Raw genomic sequence first — 22,460 nt, 5'->3', positions numbered from 1 at the left:
AACCACTAAAACAGGTTTGTTCGAAGAACGCGCCTATAAATACGGATACTTCTCGTGTGGCCGGTTGACTCATATGTTTAAATTTCACTTCCATTCTTCTTTTGGTTTTCTGTTTTGTATCTATAGGTTTATGACCAGCAATATGTTATAATGTAAAATAAGCCGCGAAAACTCCCCGTAACATCCCGTACTGCGTGTGATGCAGCTAAGAACTCCACAGAAAAAGACATTCGCTATACTTGATCTCATTCATTAAACTATTTACGCCGTGTATCTTTTTTAAAGATATTTCTTGTTATAGGTAAAGTAAATCAGGGAAATTCTTAAAACGCAGAAAGAAGAGAACATGTTCTGCTTTGCTCAGTTTATGCTGTGTTTTTTACACATCGGAAAATTCCATTTATTCACTCGGGCTGAATAGCTGGAAATTCGCGCACATTGTTTCGTCACGCCAAATAACAATTCTGCAGTAAAGTAAACTGACTGGTCAAAAGTTCTGGCGAGTGCAGTCGTATTTTTTTTCGGTATACTCAATGTATCTACTAAGTAAGACACACGTGGTAGTGAGTTGCGATGTGAACTAGTTCTACGGTATCATATTGGAAGGCAGCCTAGATAAAACTTATGTTTTTCCACCTACACTGTTCGCATGTCGTTTTATGAGCGCTACACTACAACAGAACCGCTACCTGTTTATTTCTCTGCAGAGTCGGGCGGATTTTAGCCTGCTTTTCGGAAAATTTTCACGGCTGTACCACTCTCTCGTCTGCTCGTGAGAAATTTCTCATCTGCAATACATCGTTATTTTGAAGTGTTTCGGATTATAATCAAAAACTGTGAATGAAAGTGTGTATTTGAGAAAAAATACACATCTTAATTGTTTTAAGACGGTACTTAGAGATCGTGCATTTGTTATTTCGGGATATACAATATTGCGTTGAGCTCTAGTTAATCTTTACGAGCACGGACAATGTCTGATCAAGATGAAGTGGTGTCCGTCCGTCTGCGGAGAAACACGACGAGCACCCCTTGGGGATTTCGAATGCAGGGGGGTCACGAATATGGGTCAGCTCTCTTCATCCAAACGGTAAAGTAGTGAGGATTATACATTAAATTCTAATTGCGCGTACCCTAGCTGTTATACATGTACGTACATTTCTTATACGCATGTATTGCATTGCAATACGAAATGGCTTCGTATCGCAGTTTTTATTAGGAATATTAAAAATGGGCATTTTTTTCTGGAATTATTGCAATTTTTAGTCAAAGTCATAAAAGTCAATAAAAAATGGGTTATGTAAAGCTGTATTATACCGCCACTGCTTTCCATGCTAGTATAATAAGGTTTACATACGTGTTATAAATTCGTTTAATTTTTTTACAGTTTGTATCAAAGAATATCAAAAATTTGTTAGCCAGACTGTCGATTTTCGTTATAGAAGCTTACAACGTGTAGATGTCCGATTTATCGACATGTTTATGTATATTTGTGTACGACTTGATCTATTCATCATTATGTAAAGAATTCAATATATTGTATTTCGCACCATTACAATATCTGTCTTGCAAATTGATTTGTTAAAAAAGACCCACGTAATCAATTAGGTAATCTTATTTATAAGACGCGCAAAGAATGTAGAGATACTTTTTATATGGGCTAAATTCTTTGGCTCCAAATATTACCAATATAAAAAGTAGCTTAATATTTGAGATCGTCAACAAGTTGGACTAGCAATTAGGCTATTTAAAGTGGCATGTAAAACCATGTATGCAAAGTGCGTAATTAATTGAAGTCTTGACACGAAGAGGCACGCGCCGATTTGTCCTTATTATTTGACCTATTTTAATGACAGAAACTGTTGTTCTCAAACGTGGTTGCATTTATCAATGTCGCTTTCAGCCCCGCCCTTATTACTGACAAGTTACAGCCACTGGGATACTTACTTAATTGAACAACACGTGTTTTTATCAAACATTTAAGATACGAAATTAAAGTTTGACTTGGTATCTATGTAAAACTATTAAATAACTTATTTGTTTGGGTGAACATAAAATAAAAACTGTCGCCAAATATTGTACATGGAATTAACCCATTTATGACTAGCGTCTAGAAAAAAGGCCTTGTCAAACAGCGTAGACCCAGATGAGACGCCGCATGATGCGGCGTCTCATCAGGGTCTTCGCTGTTTGCTTAAAGGAATTTCTGTAAGAAATATTCTAAATATAGAAATAAATATACTAGACATCCCTAGTTTTGGAAATAAATTGATCCAATTTAGAAGGATGGGAGAGTCCACAAGGCATAAATGGGTTAAATCACTTATTTGTTTGGGTGAACATAAAATAAAAACTGTCGCCGAATATTGTACCTGGAATTAAATGCCTTGTTCATGTTTTTGAGGACTGCACATCAGGGATGATACATTACGAATAGGCATTAAGTCCAGCTTTTGCAGAGCGCGGACCATTAAAGATCATCTTATATTACGCCGCAAAATGATGACTCGTAATGAAAAAATGTCCAGTCCTTAAAATGGCTTCCAAGTTAAGGTAGTTAGATGTTGATCGGCAGTCTTGGCGCAAGAATAATTTTTAGGAAACAATGCTCCGGGCACACAGAACTTAAACTGTTATATAAACTATACATGAATTCATGAACGCTACTCGAGCATTTAACATGTTGGAGATATATATGCAGTATTCAACTTAAAAAATCACCGACATTGAAGATTTATGATAAATGTTTATCGTATTGCTTTCACGTAGTACAAAATACATTTGCTGTATATTATACCGATTTGCATAATGATTATGCTATAGGCAATGAATTACTTGTGCACAAATGAATACAATCTACGTTTTCTGATCTGAGTTTTATTTAAGAGTCGTGAAAGTAAAAAACAACATCTGTCTATATAATTATAAAGTAATATATTTCTTATTTATGTATAAATATGCCATTTATGAAATACAATATGTACATACTGTAAGGATCACTTTCACGATGACATAATATGAATGTCTTTCTATTCTGGTGAAGTTATATCATGTTGAAGACTTAATTCACTCAATTTATTCATAAGCAATATAAATGTATTGCATGAATTCGCTTCGAAATCAGATTTAGGGTCAGTCTCCACAGGGACCTTTGTTTGTATGGGTCCCTTGTCTCCAATAGTGGTGCAATTCTGCATTATATGTCAGCGGTCAACTCAAAATTGGTTTGAATCGTCGAAGATTGTGTTGCGTTTGATTTTGCTGTCCCTCAGGTGACCATAGCAGACAGTTGAAAAAATAGCTAAATTATTAAGTACTTTAAGTGTTTTTCTGTTTTAGGTGTCAAAACGTAAAAGCAATGGGTCATTATTGGTACAGTTTGCTATATTTGGAGTTCAATTTCCAATAAATTAGATTAAGTCAATATTACTTAATATAAATATAAAATTTACAGTTGTATCGAATGTGTATATGGTTAGATAACTCTTTATATAATCAATGAATATTCATCTTCAAAATAATTTTTAATTGCAAGAATAATATATATCCGGTTTGGAACCAGCCCCTAAAGAAATTGGTGTCGTTGTTGCCAGTCCATGCAAATACAGGGTCATTATGACAGTATGTATGAATAAAACTCCTATTACACAACTCATGAGACTATTCCAGAAAGCGTTGTACTCAGTTTTTATGTGTGCCCTGATCCGTTGTTGTGTAAATGACTCTGTTTTATATATAACATAAGGGTATATATATATTGAACGGTTCCAAATTAGTTTAATTATTCATAAATGTTATTTATGTTGATCCTATCTTTACCTGTGACATATAAATTGTCTCGGATAAAGTCAACATTCATGTTAAATCTCACTCATGTTCATTGTTTTCAATATTTCACAGTATAGCCAAATGTTTCAGGAAGGACCTTGACCATCGTGTACAACCATGAGGTAATGTGTTTCCTTAATGGGTGAGACGTTTCGTTATGCTTTGACATTATTTGCTGCTTCGCCACTCTCTGCTTTGGTATAAGTAGCAGCCACCACATGCCTCGCAATATATCCGGATAGAGCAGTGGTTGGCGCACGCGCTTTTCAAATATGTGATTTTGGTTCAATCCCCGCTCCTGGTGCTTGTGAGTTGGTTGGCGGTCAGCATTCTGGACAGGTGGGATTTCCTCCGGGTATAACGGCTTCCCCTCACCACAAGGACACTACAAAAGATAATTCTTATCAGTAAAAAATAGCAAGACATTGCAGCTGCATTTCAAAATAAGTCCCAACTTTGTTGAGTTTAGAAAGTAATTAGGTAAGAAAGCTGGGATCCGGGTCCTCGCATAATGCAGCCTCGGGCATTGAAGTACTTTCAAAAACTCCAAAATATGCACACTCACGCAATCTATCGTCTATCACTATGCTTTACCAGTAAGTTTTGCAACGGCTCGCCAAGCAACGCATTTGTGAACGGTGGCAGTACTCGAAACATTCAAGCCTCATCGCTTTCATTTCAGACTCTTACTTTATCTAAATAACCACTCAAAGAATATCGTAATGGTCATACTTTTTAATCAACAAAGAAGTCTCTTTGTCATCGGTAGAATATTTGAAAAATCTGTGTGGGGAGCTTTCATTACAAATACATTAACATTTACCCCGCGTTCATTTGTATATTACCAAACTATTCATCTACGAATACGTCATTATCGTCAAGTAACAGTATTACTATGGCCCGAGTCGTTAAAGGCACTTGGGATGTATAATTATAACCCGCATGAGCTCAGTAATGGATTAGTCCACTGTTTCATTACAAAACATTTAAAGTGATGAAAACACTGAGTCTTTTGTCTAGCCTTTCTATCGGAATGCTAATGATCGTCCAATGATGAAATGGTAAATAGTTTTGTGAATCGTTACTATTCGCTCATGTTGCACTTTGTGGGTATGCACTCTTAGTGATTTAATGTCAGATACAGTCTGAGTGATTTATTTGGCATACAGCCAGATTGAGTTAAAGGGCATACAATCTGAGTAGTTTTAAGAGCATACAGTGAGTCTGGTTGAGTGAATGGGCAGACAATCTGAGTAATTTCATGGGCATAAAGTCTGAGTGATTTAATGGAAATACAGCATGATGATTCAATGGGCATACACTTAGCGTGATTTAGTGGGCATACAACATGAGTGATTAAATGGGAATACAATCTGAGTGATTTAATGGGCATACAGACTGAGTGATTCGATGGCCGTACAATCTGAGTAATTTAATTGAATACAGTCTGAGTGATATCATGGGCATACAGTCTGAATGATTTACATACAGTCTGAGTGATTGGATTTAATGGGCATATATTCTTAGTGATTTAATAGGCATGTACTCTGAGTGATTTAATGGGCATATATTCTGAGTGATTTAAAGGGCATACATTCTGAGTGCTTGAATGGGCATTCAGTCTGAATTATTTAATAGGAATACAGTCTGAGTGATTTAATGGATTGACAGTCTGAGTGATGTGATGTTTATACAGTCTGCGTGATTTAATGGGCCCATTTTTGCATGAAGCAAGTCATTTATGTTTCAATATACGACAATGCAGAACGACCGCCGAATGTAAGCTATTTATTATCGTTAAAATATATAATTCAATACAGAGAAACCAATGAAAATAGACTGGACAATATTAGTAAATATAAGTCAATACAGAGAACTCCTTAACTCAGGTTATGGTTTAATATAAGTAAGTACAGAACAACACCTGGATGTAGTCTAGCCAATAAAAAATCAATACAGGTAAATATATAACAATTTGTGAATTTTGGATAGCCATTAATGGTTGAATATAAGTCAATATAGAACAGCTATCTAAACATAATCATAGTAGATTAAGCCCATAATGCAGGTTAGCAATGAATGGTTTAATATACTAGTTAGTCATTACAGATAACCATTGAATGTAGGGTAGCCATTAATTGTTTAATAAAAGTAAAAACTTAACGATCCTTAAAGGTAGGCTAGCCATTCAAGGTTTAATATTAGTCAATACTTAGCAAGCATTAAAGGAAGGCTAACCATTCATGTTTAATATAAGTCAATAATTAGCAAGCGGCAAAGGTAAGCTAACCATTCATGTTTTATATAATTCAACACTTAAACAGCCTTAATGGTAGGCTAGCCATTCATGTTTATAGGTAAATTCTTAAAAGCCTTATAGGTAGGCTAGCCATTTATATTTAATATAAGTCAATACTTAGCGAGCCATTAAGGTAAACTAACATTCATGTTTAACATAAGTAAATACTTAGCAAGCCCAAAAGGTAGGCTAGCCATTGATATTTAATATAAGTCAATACAAAGCAAGCCTTAAAGGTAGGCTAGCCATTCATGTTTAATATAAGCCAATACTTAACAAGCCTTAAAGGTAGGTTGATCATTCATGTTTAATATAAGTCAATACTTTGCAAGCCGTATAGGTAGGCTAGCCATTCATGTTAAATATAAGTCAATACTTAACAAGCGGCAAAGGTAAGCTAACTATTCATGTTTAATATAATTCAACACTCAAACAGCCTTAATTGTAGGCTAGCCATTCATGTTTATAAGTAAGTTCTTAAAAGCCTTAATGGTAGGCTAGTCATTCATGTTTATAAGTAAATTCTTAAAAGCTATATAGGTAGGCTAGCCGTTCATCTTTAATATAAGCCAATATTTAACAAGCCTTATAGGTAGGCTAGCCATTCATGTTTAATATAAGCCAATACTTAACAAGCCGTAAAGGTAGGCTAGCCATTCATGTTTAATATAAGCCAATACTTAACAAGCCGTAAAGGTAGGCTAGCCATTCATAATAAATATAAGTCAATACTTAAACAGCCTTAAAGGTATGCTAGCCATTCATGTTAAATATAAGGAAATACCTAACATGCCTTAAAGGTAGGCTGTTCATTCGTGTTTAATATAAGTCAATACTTAGCGAGCCATTAAGGTGGGCTAACCTTTCAGTGTTAATTTAAGTCAATACTTAACAAACCTTAAAGGTAGGCTAGTGTTCCATGTTAAATATAGGCCAATACTTAACAAGCCGTAAAGGTAGGCTAGCCATTCATGTTGCCGTGGTGTAATGGATATGGTGCCCGCCTAGCGACCGGGAGGTCACGGGTTCGATCCCCGCTGTGGGAGCGTTCTTTCGATCTCCCATATAGACACCAAGTACTGGTTCTAGGCCCAGGAAACGGACTCGAGAGCATTTCAAATAAGTAGGAATTACTTTCTATGCAATCGAGCTAAAATAAATAGGTTTAAACTAAACTAAACTAAAACTGTTAAATATAAGTCAATACTTAACGAGCCATTAAGGTGGGCTAACCATTCAGTGTTAATATAAGTCAATACTTAACAAACCTTAAAGGCAGGCTGGCATTGATGGCTATTGCTATTAAAATTATTCCAACTACCCGCAATTCAATTAGCCTTTGTTTGGTGAACTGTCGATATAAAATGTAAAACCGTATGGGCATCATACTATTTACTCTATAAATTTACCGTGGGCGGTTATTAAAATCTTCCTTATTACATTTTTTTAAGATCCCCCACGATCCATCCATGTTTAACTCCTTTCATGCACATGCCATGGTGTAAAATCTGGGAATGGTAATTAATATCAACAAAATACGAAATAATTTTTAGAAATAACATCAATTACTGAAATATGAGAATTCAAATCCAGGGTAATGTTACACTATCCATACTGATTTACGAATACCATTAAAGTAAGATTGTTAACATTTATCTTCTTTAGACATATTTAGTTTTAACACTGACACTTTCGGGACTTAAATTACCGAAATTCGTCCGATTTTCATTGTGTTGTGTACTAGATTCGCACATAATTTCCATTCAGAGCGTGCTATTAACGTTATTCTCGACAGGGATTATGCTGTTCTCATTGAGTAGATTTTCATTTAGCGATAGACATCCATTAAACGAAAAAGAAATTCCATTAAAAGCGGAAAATAACGACCCTGGTTACACGGGCTAATATAGGACACTTAACGCACGTGCATTAAGCCCGGTTTTCCTGAGCGCGGTTCCTTTGAGTCGCGTTCTGAGAAAACTTGGCATAACGCATGTGCGTAAAGTGCCGTCCCAAATTAGCCAGTGCAATCCGCACAAGCTAATCAGGGACAACACTTTCCGCTTTTATGACATTTTTCGTTTAAATGAAGTCACTTTTTAGCATAAATCCAATTTAGGTTGAAAGTGTCGTTCCTGATTAGCCTGTGCAGTCCCGTTCCTGGTCCGCACAGGCTAATATGGGACTACACTTTACGCACGGGCATACAGCCAGGTTTTCCAGAGCGCGGTTCCTTTGTTTATATCGGAATTTCGGTAAACAACCAAAACTGCCACAACCAACACAATACAAATAACCACATTCATCAATTAATAAGCACAACATCAAGCCATCTGAAACATTATCGATATTAAAATCTGGGAAACATAACTCTATTGATACTATTCGTGCAAATACATATATACATACACGAACCCATTTCACATTCTATCACGTACGTGAGTAATGCAATATGGACACTTTAAATGAGGCCATCTGTGTGTCCCGAGATTGGCATTGTTGTATAATATGAACATTTTAATACACTGTTAACCATGAGAGTTATTTAATTTCTGAACAACATTGCCTTTAGTCGGTAAGCTGGAGGTAAATGTTGAGTTATCGCGCGATGAAGCCCCGTGGACCGAGTCCACAGGAGCAAAGGTACGACCTGTTATGGCAAGGCGGCCATTCCTCCGTCAGCGTCTGAACAGCCATGCCGAAATTGCATCTTACGAAGAAATATGGGTTCGCATTTATTATTTTTATCAGATATTACAATGTCTAAAAGCGATAAATGTTATATTCTATATGACCTATTAAATACAACCGTAAATAAAATAGCACGTCCATGTGTATGTGTACTAACTATATTCCAGTAAATGGTTCTCACGCATATTATATTTAGCTGGCCACACATATATTGAATAACACATAAATGATGGTTGTTATTGGTAGATCTTTCAACTGACTTGGTGAACAGTATTTACCCTGTAAGACTGTAATATGGGTACATGAGGTAGTGGCTATCATATCAGTGCTGATATCTGGGCTTTGGGCTATAAAATAAGGATAGTATCGGGGATAGGGGACGTAATATCAAGTTTCCATGGAGACTTGAAGACCCATGGAATCTCATGGTAATGATCAGTGATCAAGATGATTGATCGCTTATCGAATAACACAAAACCTGAAGTACAGGAATCGATGTTATGATATCCAATGTATGATACATTAAATATGCGGCCGATTCCGTATCGGTAAATATTATTATTTTTTGCGATCCATATAACATTAAAATGTAGGTCGAGAAATGGTTCAACCTTTCTTCTTTTTATATAACGGACCAAATGTCAGCCCAACCCAACCAACACTCACTCACTCACTCGACTACTCACTCACTCACTCACTCACTCGACTACTCACTCACTCACTCACTCGACTACTCACTCACATGACTACTCACTCATTCACTCGACTACTCTCTCACTCACTCACTCACTTACACGACTACTCAATCACTCACTCACTCACTCACTTACTCGACTACTCACGCACTAGCTCTCACTTACTCGACTACTCACTCATTCGACAAATAAATCATTAATTTATGCAATCAATCAAACGACTGATAACCAACAACGCTTTACTCACAAAGTCACGAACACCGTTACTTGAATATACGACTCACTAAACGAATAAATGAATTTGGCAGCCTTCCTTGTACCATATAAAGGCGTTTTCATTGTAGGTGAGCCCAAAGAGCCTGTCTGCGCGCCAGGGTTTGCGGGTGGGAGACAGGCTGCTGGCGATAGGTCCATCCGAGGCGCACAACATGTCCCACGACCAGGCCAAAATGGAGATCATACGAGCAGGCAACGAACTCGATCTCATCGTTCAGAGGTTCGTATTTGGTTGTAATCGTTTAAAAGGTGTAAATATGTCAAGGGAACAAATTTCGTCCAGCGAATCGCACTGCACAATGGAGTCGTAATCGCATCGACAGTAATACTCGCGTTGAGTATTATAACGTGGCCGCTTGTAATGTCGTTCTCGGTAGCGTTTAAAGGACTTTATTTAAACATGTTCAGTGGATAAGGCACATATATAATTATGCCTTTATGTGTATACAATTATATAAATACAGTAAAAATATTATGGTATATACATATTCTTTTACGCAAACGTTTCGAGCATGTAACATGAATCTTGGTTAAAATTGAGAATATAACAAATACAATTAATGTGCTTAATTTCTTCAAAAATATATATTTAATTATTTATGCACAAGTAGTCCCCTTGCTTCCGTTTATACCCCCCCCCACCCCCCCTAACAATGATTACACATGAAAACACATTTAAATTCAGCTTCATCCGCAAATAAACGTGTCATTCCTGGCTATTAATTGAAACCAGTATGTCGTTAAGTGATCTAAAGCACATTATTTCTATATAAAACCACTCAAAAACTCGAAAACACCATCCACGATTTCGTGTAATTGCCCGCAGAGATTCTGCCACGTGCGTCTCGAATTTCGTTTGATGAACAACGCTTGTGTTACAACACCTGCCCGCATAGCAATTTTTTCTACGATAGATCCCAGACCGGAAATACCGGTAACTGTTATACTATGACTTCAATATTTCGATATAGGTCGTATTTCTTCCAACAGTTTGCGTAAAACCACTGCACATAAGTAAATAAAGCGAGTCCCTGTCCAGTGATTTCCTAACACATCGTAGAACGAATTTAACAGAAATATGCTTGGCATGTTTCAGCCCCGAAGCATTTTAATATAGTCTATTGCTTCGAATACAAATAAAAAAGTGCATTAAAAAACACATGGGAAGGTAAATGTCTCCAAAAAAAAGGAATATGTTTTTTTTATCTTTTAGAACAACAATATACAACATATTTAGTAAACGAAGATTTTTAGCTATTTTATCGCACACACCAACTTTAAAGATATTTAAAAATATGGTCCGCTCACTAGAAAAACGGGGCTTAATGTATATGCTTGTGCGGACTCCACATGCAAAATAGGATGACGTTTTACGTGCATGCTCCCGTTTTCCTTACAGGTAGGTTCATATAAAAGAGGAATATCGACGGCCTTACGCCATATAATAGACACATCAAAACAATGCATATTTGCTACCTTACACATGAGCGATGTCGTGGTAAAGAACTCTTTAAGAATATAGACAAAGACAATATTATTTGTTTTAATACATCCCTCTAGTGCGATATGAAGTTTTACCGATATTGAATGCGCATCAATAAGCGATGTACTGTTGAGGATTTCTTTAAGAATAAATATACCCCTCTAATGAGATATGAAGTATTACCAATGTTGAATGCGCATCAATTAGCGATGTACTGTTGAGGATTTCTTTAAGAATATATACAACCCTCTAGTGAGATATGAAGTTTTACCGATGTTGATGCGCATCAGTTAGCGATGTACTTTTGAGGATTTCTTTAAGAATATATACACCCCTCTAGTGAGATATGAAGTTTTACCAATGTTGAATTCGCATCAATTAGCGATGTACTTTTGAGGATTTCTTTAAAAATATATACCCCCTTCTAGTGCTATATGAAGTTTTACCAATGTTGAATGCGCATCAATTAGCGATGTACTGTTTAGGATTTCTTTAAGAATAAATACACCCCTCTAGTGAGATATGAAGTTTTACCAATGTTGAATGCCCATCAAATAGCAATGTACTGTTGAGGATTTCTTTAAGAATATATACACCCCTCTAGTGAGATATGAAGTTTTACCAATGTTGAATACGCATCAATTAGCGATGTACTGTTTAGGATTTCTTTAAAAATATATACAGCCCTCTAGTGAGATCTAGTGAGATATGAAGTTTAACCGATGTTGAATGCGCATCAATTAGCGATGTACTTTTGAAGATTTCTTTAAGAATATATACACCCCTCTAGTGAGTTATGAAGTTTTACCAATGTTGAATGCGCATCAATTACCGATGTACTGTTGAGGATTTCTTTAAAAATATATACCCCCTTTTAGTGCTACATGAAGTTTAACAAATGTTGAATGCGCATATCACAGAGATTTTAACACCACTAGAGTACCGTTATTATGGTGGGCTGACGTATAAGGTTCTCACGGGCATTTCTTTCATAAAAATATTAATAATACTACCTACATTCCCGCGCCCCAACTGTCACCTTGACAGCTGTTCATAGTTGAAGCAAACATACATAATATAATGAGCTTTTACAAACGAGAGCTTTATGTTAAGAAACTATTGAATAAGTACCTGAAAATATAACACCATAAAGGCTGTCGATATGTCCCTGTATGTTCAGTTTTATGTCATGAAAAAAACAATGAAGTGACAAAATTTTAGTGACATCTGAGCAGGTTTTTTTTGTTGCTTACTAGATCAAGTAAGCATCAGTATCAATGCCATATAAGTTTGTGTTATACTAGATGCAATAACCCACCAAACGAATAACAGATGTTTAAGTGGATTAGACAAACCAGCGCGTGACGTCTCGTTGAAAACTTGTAAATGTCAAGAGAACACGTTTAACACTTGCTCCCCACATCCTGCTTCGCGATGGTCGGTTGCATTTTAGCATAAATGCATCCCGCACTGTTGAATAAGGTTCCGTGTTCAGCTTCGCTCGGTAATTCAACATGTCAACATATTATTAAACCGTCACATGCAGGCGGGTTTTGCCATTGTGACATTTACCAATACCCTTTCCTTGTATTTACCGTTATCCGATCAAATGGTCGATGCTTACCAGAATTCATTCAATGATTTTTTTTCCACAAAAGTGTAATTTAATTGGTAATAGATTGGCTAATCAATATTTATGAAAATCGAAATTTTGTTAGCTAGTTCTCTCAAGGTATATAATACAGTGACAACGGAACAGTATAACTTTTGTACAGACGATGCTCTCCGACATTGGCTTCAATAGAGATAAAGAGCAGAATGAGAATTAACCCATTTATGCCTAGCGTCCTGAAAAAAAACGACATTGCAAACAGCGTAGACCCAGATGAGACGCCGCATGATGTCTGCGCTGTTTGCTTAAAGGAATTTCTGTAAGAAATATTCTAAATATAGACATAAGTATACTAAACATCCAAATTTTGAAAATAAATTGATCCAATTTAGAAGGATGGGAGAGTCCACTAGGCATGAATGGGTTAATTTAGCATGTATATTCGTTATTGTTCTGCACGTTCATCAAGGTTACACTGATACAAGCATCTCGAAGCGCTGCCAAGTTATGGTTGCCACAGAGGCACATAAAATCTAGCCGGGAAAACGCGAAACTATGGTATGATTGACGAGGTACCCCGCGGGTGGGTGTGTGATATTGTTATTATAATAGATCTTATATATCTTGATATAACACAGGTATAGCTGAGTTTACCTGGGTAGCGGATCCAACCTGTCGGGGGGGGGGGGGGGGTGCTGTTGTATGTTCGATGTTCTTAGATGTTAGATATTGTCGCGTTGGCTTATCAGTCAATGATATAGAGCTTATACGTCAGTGTTACACACGTGTAGAGCTCTCAATAGCTGTGAGCCGGTCTCTTCAAAAACCGAACTTAATGCTTGTGCGAGAATTATCGTCCGAAATCATCCTATGCAGTCCGCACACGCTTATCAGGGACGACCATTTCCGCCTAGACTGGATTTTTGTACAGAGGAGACATTTAAGCGGAAAGTGTCGTCCCAGATAAGCCTACTGTTGGAAGATGCCTTACGCCCATTAAATATACCCGGTTTTCCCAAATAATGGCTGTTATCAATTCAAACTTTACACATCAACTACTGTTTGTTAAAGATTAAAAGCCTTGTAGAAAAATAAAAACTGCAGTTTGCAAAAGCTTCAGCGCAATTCAGCCTTTCGAACCGAACGCAGTGATTTAATACTATAGTCTTTTTGCCATGGCTACTGTTGTCGATTCGTATGACCATGTTATAATGCTAATTTTAAATCTCGAGTTCTTGAATTTATATCAGTTAAAGGCAAAATCAAACGTGATTAGGATAATATATATATGATTAACGGTTTTGTTTTGCACCATAGCATATCCATGTAAGCAAACGGTCTAATAGTTTCAATGACGTCAACTCCCATGCTTAAGGACACGAACTTATTATACATATGTTTGGATCATTTGTCGGTGACTTCAGTTTTACCGATTCTTTGCAAAAAACGTGCGACGTGTTTTTTTGCTTGAACAACACAGCATTGTGTTTCGTTAATTTACGCGAACGAAACGTAAAACAGCACTTGTATTTTGATATGTGAAGGGAAACATTTATGTTGCGTTCCAATAAAACAAATAATAAATCATGTAAATATAGAATGAAATACACGCACTACCTGCATATACTAGTAATTACACGCGTGCATGCTCAATTGGTGATGTTCTATTTCAGACGGCAAGGTCAGCACGGCTTCGACCAGACGGACGCTATAAAGGTCCCAAAGCAGCACAGGCACGAGGCGAGCGAGGAGCCCACCGAGTACAGAGGGTACACAAACCCTAATGTACAATCGAGATCCTTCAAGATACTCAAGGAGTCTCTGAGCATCTCAGACGCAAACGAAGAAGGTATTGTCCTTCCCGCAGGCGGCACACCTGGGGAAGGCATTGTCCGTAAGGCTTATAGCGAGGGGAAACAGAGGCTCGAGGAGCTTTCAGAGATAAACCCACGTAATTTCACGAACGAGGGCGAATCTCCGTACCGGTATAACGACGGTATAACGAATATTCGCGAAGATGACGAAACGCGTCTTTCAGGTGCCGGAAGTGGTTCTGGGCGCCGGAGAAGCCGTCGGGATAAACCGGAACCGTCAATGAATGTGGCTTCCGGTAAGACCTATGAGGGTTTGAGTCCTGAGCGCAAGATGCCCCCGATCAATATATCAATGAGCTCGGTTCTGTCGCCTGCCGCGGGTCAACAACAGTATATACAACAAGCCAAGACGCACTATCAAACACAAGTAGAGCCGCCCGCGCACAAACCTGCGATGCACCATACGACATCGCAGACTGCTGTTTTGCACCAGGCTTCTTCTAACCAGAGACCATTGAAACTTGTCAATTATAACTTCGATAACCAGTATGGACATGGCGAACATCATCAACAGACAAGAGTGATTTCGCAACATAAGTCTACATACTTCATTCCTTCAACGAAAACCGTGTCATTGGTTGCAGCGGAATTGGGTTTGAAGCACGCGGATCGCATAGAACACATTCAAAATGTCTCGGTCGTACACGACGGTGTTAAACATGCGCCGCATTCAGCTCAGATAGTGCAGAATATAAGCGTCCAATCCAAACCACTAGAAATAAAGGTCCAGAGTGTTGCGCCCGTAAAGACACAAGACGCAGTACCCGTTAAGACCCAAAATGTGGCACCCGTTAAGACGCAAAGCGTAGCACCCGTTGCAAAACATGAGATACAACATCAGCAAATGGCTGTGGTGCAGCGGTCGCCAATGACTGTGGTCCATAAACCACCGACAGCTAGTGTACAATACAAAACTATCCAGAGCAGCTCAGTCCAAGATTCAAAACAAACCGTTTCTACAGTAGTAGAAAACAAATCACCTGTGGTCATACAAGAAGTTACGCCAGCGAAAGAGAACATTGTGGTAGACGAAACTGTTCATAAAGTAGAAAAGATTGCACCCAAAGAAGTAGCACTCAAAGCGGTACATGAAGCTTCAATTAAACTAGCTTCCAACGATGTAAGCGTAAAATCTAAAACGATGGAAGAAAAACACGTGACCAAAGAAACAGTTTTTGCTGAACAGACTGTGAAGCATGTTGATATTACTGCGACTAAACCTTCAATGGTAATTGAACACGAGACAGTAATTGAATCAATAAGTAAAGTAGAGAAACCTGTGCCAAAAGATATAGCTTTTAAGGTCATGGAAGACATATCGCAAAAATTAACATCCAAAGATAATACGATACCCGAAGCCACATCACAAGTAGATTCAAAATTAAAACAGGAAGCGTCATTAAAAGCAATAGATGAAATATCCGACAAAATAGTGTCGAAAGCAACCAAGGATGCCGTTGCGGAGGTAGTAAGTGAAGTTTTGCAAAAGGCACAAGATGTCAAACCTGATATATCGACACCACTCAGCGTTGAAAATCCTCAAAAATCTGAAACTCAACGGCATGCGGCAAAGGCTGAAATATTGCATGACAATTACATTGCAACTAAGGTTGTTGCAGAGATGCAATCGGTTGTGCATCTCAGTGAAATAGCAGATGATAAAACGTCTGAAGCGACTGTAGATACTTCTTCAAACAATAAATTTGACAAAGAAATTGCAAATGCTGATGAAATCAAAGAATCATCGACGACAGAGCAGGAGCAGATTGTCGTACATCAAGACGGGGGTGCAGGAGAAGAACAAAATGTCGAAACAGTTATAGTTGTTGAAACGAACGAATTTATTGATGAGGCAGCTACATCGGAAAGCCAAGATCAGACAAATCATGTAATTGTAGAACACGCTACAGAAGAAAATATGTATGTAGAAAAAACTGCAGAAAAGCTCGCATCCTTAGAACAAAACGCAAACCTTGAGATCGCGTCTAATGTTGAAACTACGACTGAAACAGTTTATCAAACGGAGACGTCAGCAGAGGAAGGCGTGAGTATAGACATCGTTCACCATGACTCAAATGAACAGGATACAACGCATACGATATTGTTTGATGTAAATACCAATGGTCAAGAGGAAGAAGAGAGCGTAGCAACATTTTCCATTTCAGCTGATGCAGAAGTTAACATAGATGACGCCTCTACATTCACTATCACTGCTGACGCCGGTCAAACTGTCGAGGACCAAGTAACGTTCAGCATACAAGCTGACACAGTGGAAAGTACTTTAGAATCTTCGGTTACTCCAGGCGTGGTAGAAACTGTCGAAGAACAAGTAACGCTCAGCATAAAAGCTGACACAAAGGAAAATACTGCAGAATCTTCAGTAACGATTGGTTACGACGCAGATGTAGAAGACGCAGTTGATAATAAAAAAGGACAACAACCAGTGGTACCAAAGGAAAAGTCGAAGTCGCAATCTCCCAAACTGAAAGTAAAGGCACCAGAGCAGAAAGCCAACGAACAACAATCTCCTAAGACTAAGGCTAAGTTTTTGGACAGCCAAGGAGGCGTGGCGGCTAGATAAGCCAGGTTGCGGAATCAGTAACACTTGAATTAAAAGTTAATAAGAATATGCAAATGGCATGTGCAACATTCAAAAACAGTGAACATATCCATGTGAAGAGATGATGTTTTGCAACCAACATATCGACAGGGGGACGCACTAGAACCAAACTTTAATCTTATTCAGTTGTTCTTTATTTTCCTACTGGTTGATGCCTGACGATATTAATAGCGTAACCTTTTTATAAACATTGATGAGTGTTTGGTTTGGTTTGATTAGTGCTGTGAACTAAACCATTGCTGCGTGCGGCCATATTTAAAAGCTCACCGTTGAAACGTCCTCTGTTTCCCCTCGTGTTTGCTGCAATCATTTCCCCTCTGTACTTTTTATTTATTATATATTTATATATGTTCTAGTATGTTAGTTAATTCCATGACATTGGTGAGTTTGTCATGCTTTTCGCGTGTTATAACAATACATAAATGCACAGCTATAATACATCGAACATTTATGATTTGTTTATAAATTATGATTTAAGTTGATGTTTTGCAAAACAATATCTAATTAATTTGAATTAATAATTTCATTATCGTATTTCATTTCACGTTAGATTTTGCCTTTAATTATAAGAAATGCGTCTTTAGAAACAGGCATGGCATGATTGTGTGGAATTGTAATGTTTGACATATATTGTCATTTACTATTTTTGTTATTTTGTTTTCCTTGTTTGTTTGAACAGGAAATTAGAGGGGCGAGTGGTTTGAAGACTTCACAGAAAACAGAACATGTTCGCAAGCCCGATAGGCATGGCAAGGCGTGTGGTTATTTGGGGTTTCTTTTGTTATTCCCTCGAATTGCTGTGTAAGTTATGCTTGTCTCCTCTAAATCTCCGTGTCACCATTCGCGTTACCATTCACCGTAATAACATACGAACGCGTGAAGCCAGACTATAAGGTCAGCAAGATGAGGAATACAGAACAAGCAGCACAATGACATTGTACACATCTGCAGAGCCAAAGCGTGTGCGGTTCGAAAGAAGAAAACGAAAAACGGTTGGCAAATGGAAAGTGTGTCAAATACGATGGCAAAAGCATGCGCTTCAAAACTGCCTGACCGTATACTAACAGTAAACTGACATGTTTTAAGCGATCTGTGATTATTATGACGGGCGTGTGGCTGATGTTCTTCTGATGCTGCCTCACACAATGACACGTTTGGCAATTAACATTGTTATTACATTGTGCATTTGCATGACAGTTTTGTTTTGCTTTTTAAGTTATTCCCTTTTTTCAATTTACAATCGGCGTTAAAAAAGCTTGGAGTCATATTTTGCTGACTAGTGGCTTCCTAGAATTACCATGAAATTAGGCTCTCCTCACCTGCGTTAGTTAAGTACTTAATACCATTAAACATATTTGTCCAAATGTGTAAGCAAATAGCTTTGAACCTTTAAAACATGCTTTTCAGCATTTGATTGAAGTATGCGTCTTTGAGTGAATGGAACAAGGTGCTTTATTCCAGAAAATGTGCTTGTATCTTTTAATGAATACGAATATGTTAACTTTAACTTTAACATGTTCGTGTTAATTTTAAGAATTTATTGTGACAACGCGTAAATTATATCACTTTAATGCTCATGACAATTATTGAAACATAATAATGTTACAAATTTACCAGTACGCCGAATAGGTTGATGTACGTGTATTTGTTTAAGACCAGATCAACCAATCGCGAAACACATTAACATGCCATTGGCTTGTTACGATATCTTCGTGTTTATTAGCTTGGCACAACTCACAAGAGACTTGTCAGCATTCTTTGTGTGTACCTGAATACTGCTTTTACACGGGTAATTAGACAGTTAACTTGCATGCAAGATAAGGCGAACTGGCATAAACTTGTGGATATTAAGCAATTGCGTAATGGTTGCACAACAAAGGCATACATAGTATTTTTTTATGCTTAACTACAATATCTAGTCACCGAATGATTGCAGGAAATGGAATATAATAATTATTGTATTTTATGCAGTTTGTTTATTCTTGAGTATAAGTTAGTTTTATATCAATTTTAATGTCTCAAAATGCTTTTAGATCACGTTTGATTGTATAACTTTACTTTAAATATAGAAATATTGAAACTCCAGAAGTATTATCAAGATTAAATAACATGTTTACAGTGATACGCCCATCCATTTGCATACCCTCTGTACTAACATATGATATTATTAAATGGTATTCGGAATTTTTATATTGTAATGTTTAAATGGCTCTCGATTGAAGTACTAGAACTGAAAGAAAATTTGATTCTTTTTTCGATAGTGATTGCATTCAAGCTTCGCATGTGTCGTCTTTTTCTTCATTTCGACAATTTGTGAACACGTTCATTTCATGCTTCAAGTATAGTAAACGTGTAGGTTTAATAACGATGTGTTAAAATCTAGTCAGGGTATGGGGTATGCATCATATCTGAAAATGAATGAAGCCAATTAACACTTATTGAATTTATCGGATAATTGTCGAACACTGAAATACCGGTGTAAATTGCCAGTGTAACGTATGTCATATGTTTAGGAGCAACCAGTGTTTGGCTGATACTTGAATGCCGGTTAATTCTTGATTGAGCAAGAATTATTGTTAAACATGTATTCAGACCTTTACGTCACAAATTATCCATAAAGGGCAGCAATTAAGTAGTTCGACTTGAATGTCACAGCGACGTTTAGGGTATTGTTACACCATAACAATTTGCGTAATATGTGCGCATTTTACTGCGACCTTTGAAATGTGACACGCCCATGATTATTATTTTTTTCTCTATCTAAGCAGTGTGTTAATATTGCATGTTCAATGTATACTGAACTGAATGTCAGCAACAAATTCAAATGTACATATACGTTAATTGAAATGTTTTGTACGCATACGCTTGCAGATATTTATTTACGAAATATTGGTAAAAAAGTAACCAAAATATTATGTTTTTAGTATATTTTATTTATTTTACAGTTTACCTTATTTCACGTGTATATATTGTTCTTTTCCATAGATGTGTTTTATGTTTATGTAATTATTATCGTATGGTTATACGCAAAGACATATGTATGTTCGGATGCTTGTATATTACATGTAATAATCTCTCTCCATTCCCCAGACGAATATTCCAGCAAGACTTATGCATGCCAGATGTCGATATGTTGTAGGAAAAACGTCATTCTGTATGTATATGACCTCCAAGCATCAGGGTGGTGGTTGTTCGATGTTGATTGTATTAGTGCGCCATGAGGCGTTGTAGTTCCTTTAAACGTATTATATTTAGAGTATATTTAGAGTATCGACATGAAATAGAATTGTCATATACACTGAGGATGTTGATGAAATGTTGACTATGAGACACACTTTGGTTACAATGCCTTTGATATTCTATTTAAAAGTTTGTTTGCATATTTCAGTAGATCTTCATGTCAATATTTACCAAATATTTACAAAAATTCTTTTTTGGGATTTATGCTTTACCACACAACAATTTAAACAATCGAGAGGTTCATTAAAATGTCAATACTACATGAATTGCATTCTACATAAATACGGGGCTGGCTCTTAACTTAATGAACGCTGAATGAGTCGCTTGTAAAGACAGGTCGCGTGTTATCCAGTTTCTCACTCTCTTTTTCTCGTGTTATACTATGAAACATGTACTAGACGAAATTGGAAACTCACCAATCAATACAAGTGTTGGTTATTAGCACCATAACTACCAGTAGATTCATCAATGGATCACGCTTTGTTTACACTCACATATATGCTCATGACAGGAACTTGTGTTTGTTTAAAAGATAATATAATTTTGCGTTATGCTAGTAATATACAACATAAATGTTTGATTTGATTTTACAGCTTATATTCGTAATCGACAAACATTAGCAAATGAATGTTAAACTGCAGTGATGAATAAATCTATTAAATGAATTATTAGTCAATTAATATACAAAGAGCTTTGTTTGTAAGTAATGACAATTACTGTTTATCACTCCACACTGTAACCATATGTCTTATACAGATAGCATGGTCAAAGCAAAACTATGTACCTTTATAACCATTATAATATCTACAATTCATTGCCAAAGATTCATTAACGATAACAAGATACATGTTCCTAAAGAAATCCAAAAGACCAACATAACGAAAATGGGAAACAAACAAAGCACAACTTATCTTCATGTATACAATTATGTGATTGTATGTTTATTTTTACGCAAGCTTTTTCGTTTTTATGGCATGCTTTACTTTAGGAAAGCATTGTGTTCGCTGTAAATATTTTCTGAAAGTTATTATATTGATTTCAGAGTTTATTGCCTCTTATTGTACCTTAAATCTTCTGTGCGGACCTACTTTGCAGGATATGTTTTCTAAAAAAAATCGTATTGTACTGATTTTAAATTATTTTTTACAATAGAGTTGTTATTTGTACTTCCTATAGTGCTTTATTTGAAACATTATTTATAAACACTGTATGCATCGCCTAAAGAATTGAAACAGTTTTAAATGCTAATATTACGATGGAAACAAAGTCTGAAAAAGTGGGTTTTCATATTTATGCTCAATAATTTTCCTATCTTTACGTTATTTCCAATGTATTCAGATGTACGAAGGATAGTTCATTGTGTTTTCTTTAAACCATACTTTTATTTGTTATTACACAATGTATTTTGATGTGGACAATAAATATATGAAAATAAATACAGTTCCCAATCTTCACGCAGAATTGTCGTCCCGGGCTCTCGCATACATTTGATCGAGCTATCCGGGTTCTACTCTGGATCAGCAGACAATTTATTGCTTGAATCTGCTTACGGATGTAGTCGATGTATCACGATTGTGCTGGTTCCAGTAAAATCGGAGGTTGAAATCTTCAAAAGTCTAGTAATCTCCACGCAGAGTTGTCGATCCATGCTCTCATATACAATCTCTGCCATCACAAGAAAATCCTACCAGATTTGGGAGGATTTCACTGTTTTGTTTAAGTATTATATTTTGAAATGTAGGACCATTTTATTTTATTTTTTGAAAAAGTGTATAAGTTTACATTCATAATACAAAAAAATTACCTTATATTATAAAAAAGTAAAAATAACCGGAAATTATTGTA

General features: G+C 36.6%; 1 protein-coding gene across 1 annotated transcript; it reads left to right on the top strand.

Annotated features, from left to right (window-relative positions):
- The first annotated feature begins 360 nt into the window (after window positions 1–360).
- LOC127868771 (PDZ and LIM domain protein 7-like) lies at window positions 361–22,051 on the top strand. The gene is made up of 4 exons (XM_052410828.1): window positions 361–1,087; window positions 9,855–10,006; window positions 14,555–14,730; window positions 18,055–22,051. The coding sequence occupies exons 1-4, from the start codon at window positions 971–973 to the stop codon at window positions 18,060–18,062; spliced, it is 453 nt and encodes a 150-aa protein (XP_052266788.1). The 5' UTR covers window positions 361–970; the 3' UTR covers window positions 18,063–22,051.
- Window positions 22,052–22,460: the final 409 nt, after the last annotated feature.

The sequence above is a fragment of the Dreissena polymorpha genome, chromosome 2 (genome assembly GCF_020536995.1).
Source record: "Dreissena polymorpha isolate Duluth1 chromosome 2, UMN_Dpol_1.0, whole genome shotgun sequence".
NCBI classification, from domain to species: domain Eukaryota; kingdom Metazoa; phylum Mollusca; class Bivalvia; order Myida; family Dreissenidae; genus Dreissena; species Dreissena polymorpha.
Note: the sequence above shows the minus strand (reverse complement) of the source record. Positions and strands in the feature narration are given on the sequence as shown.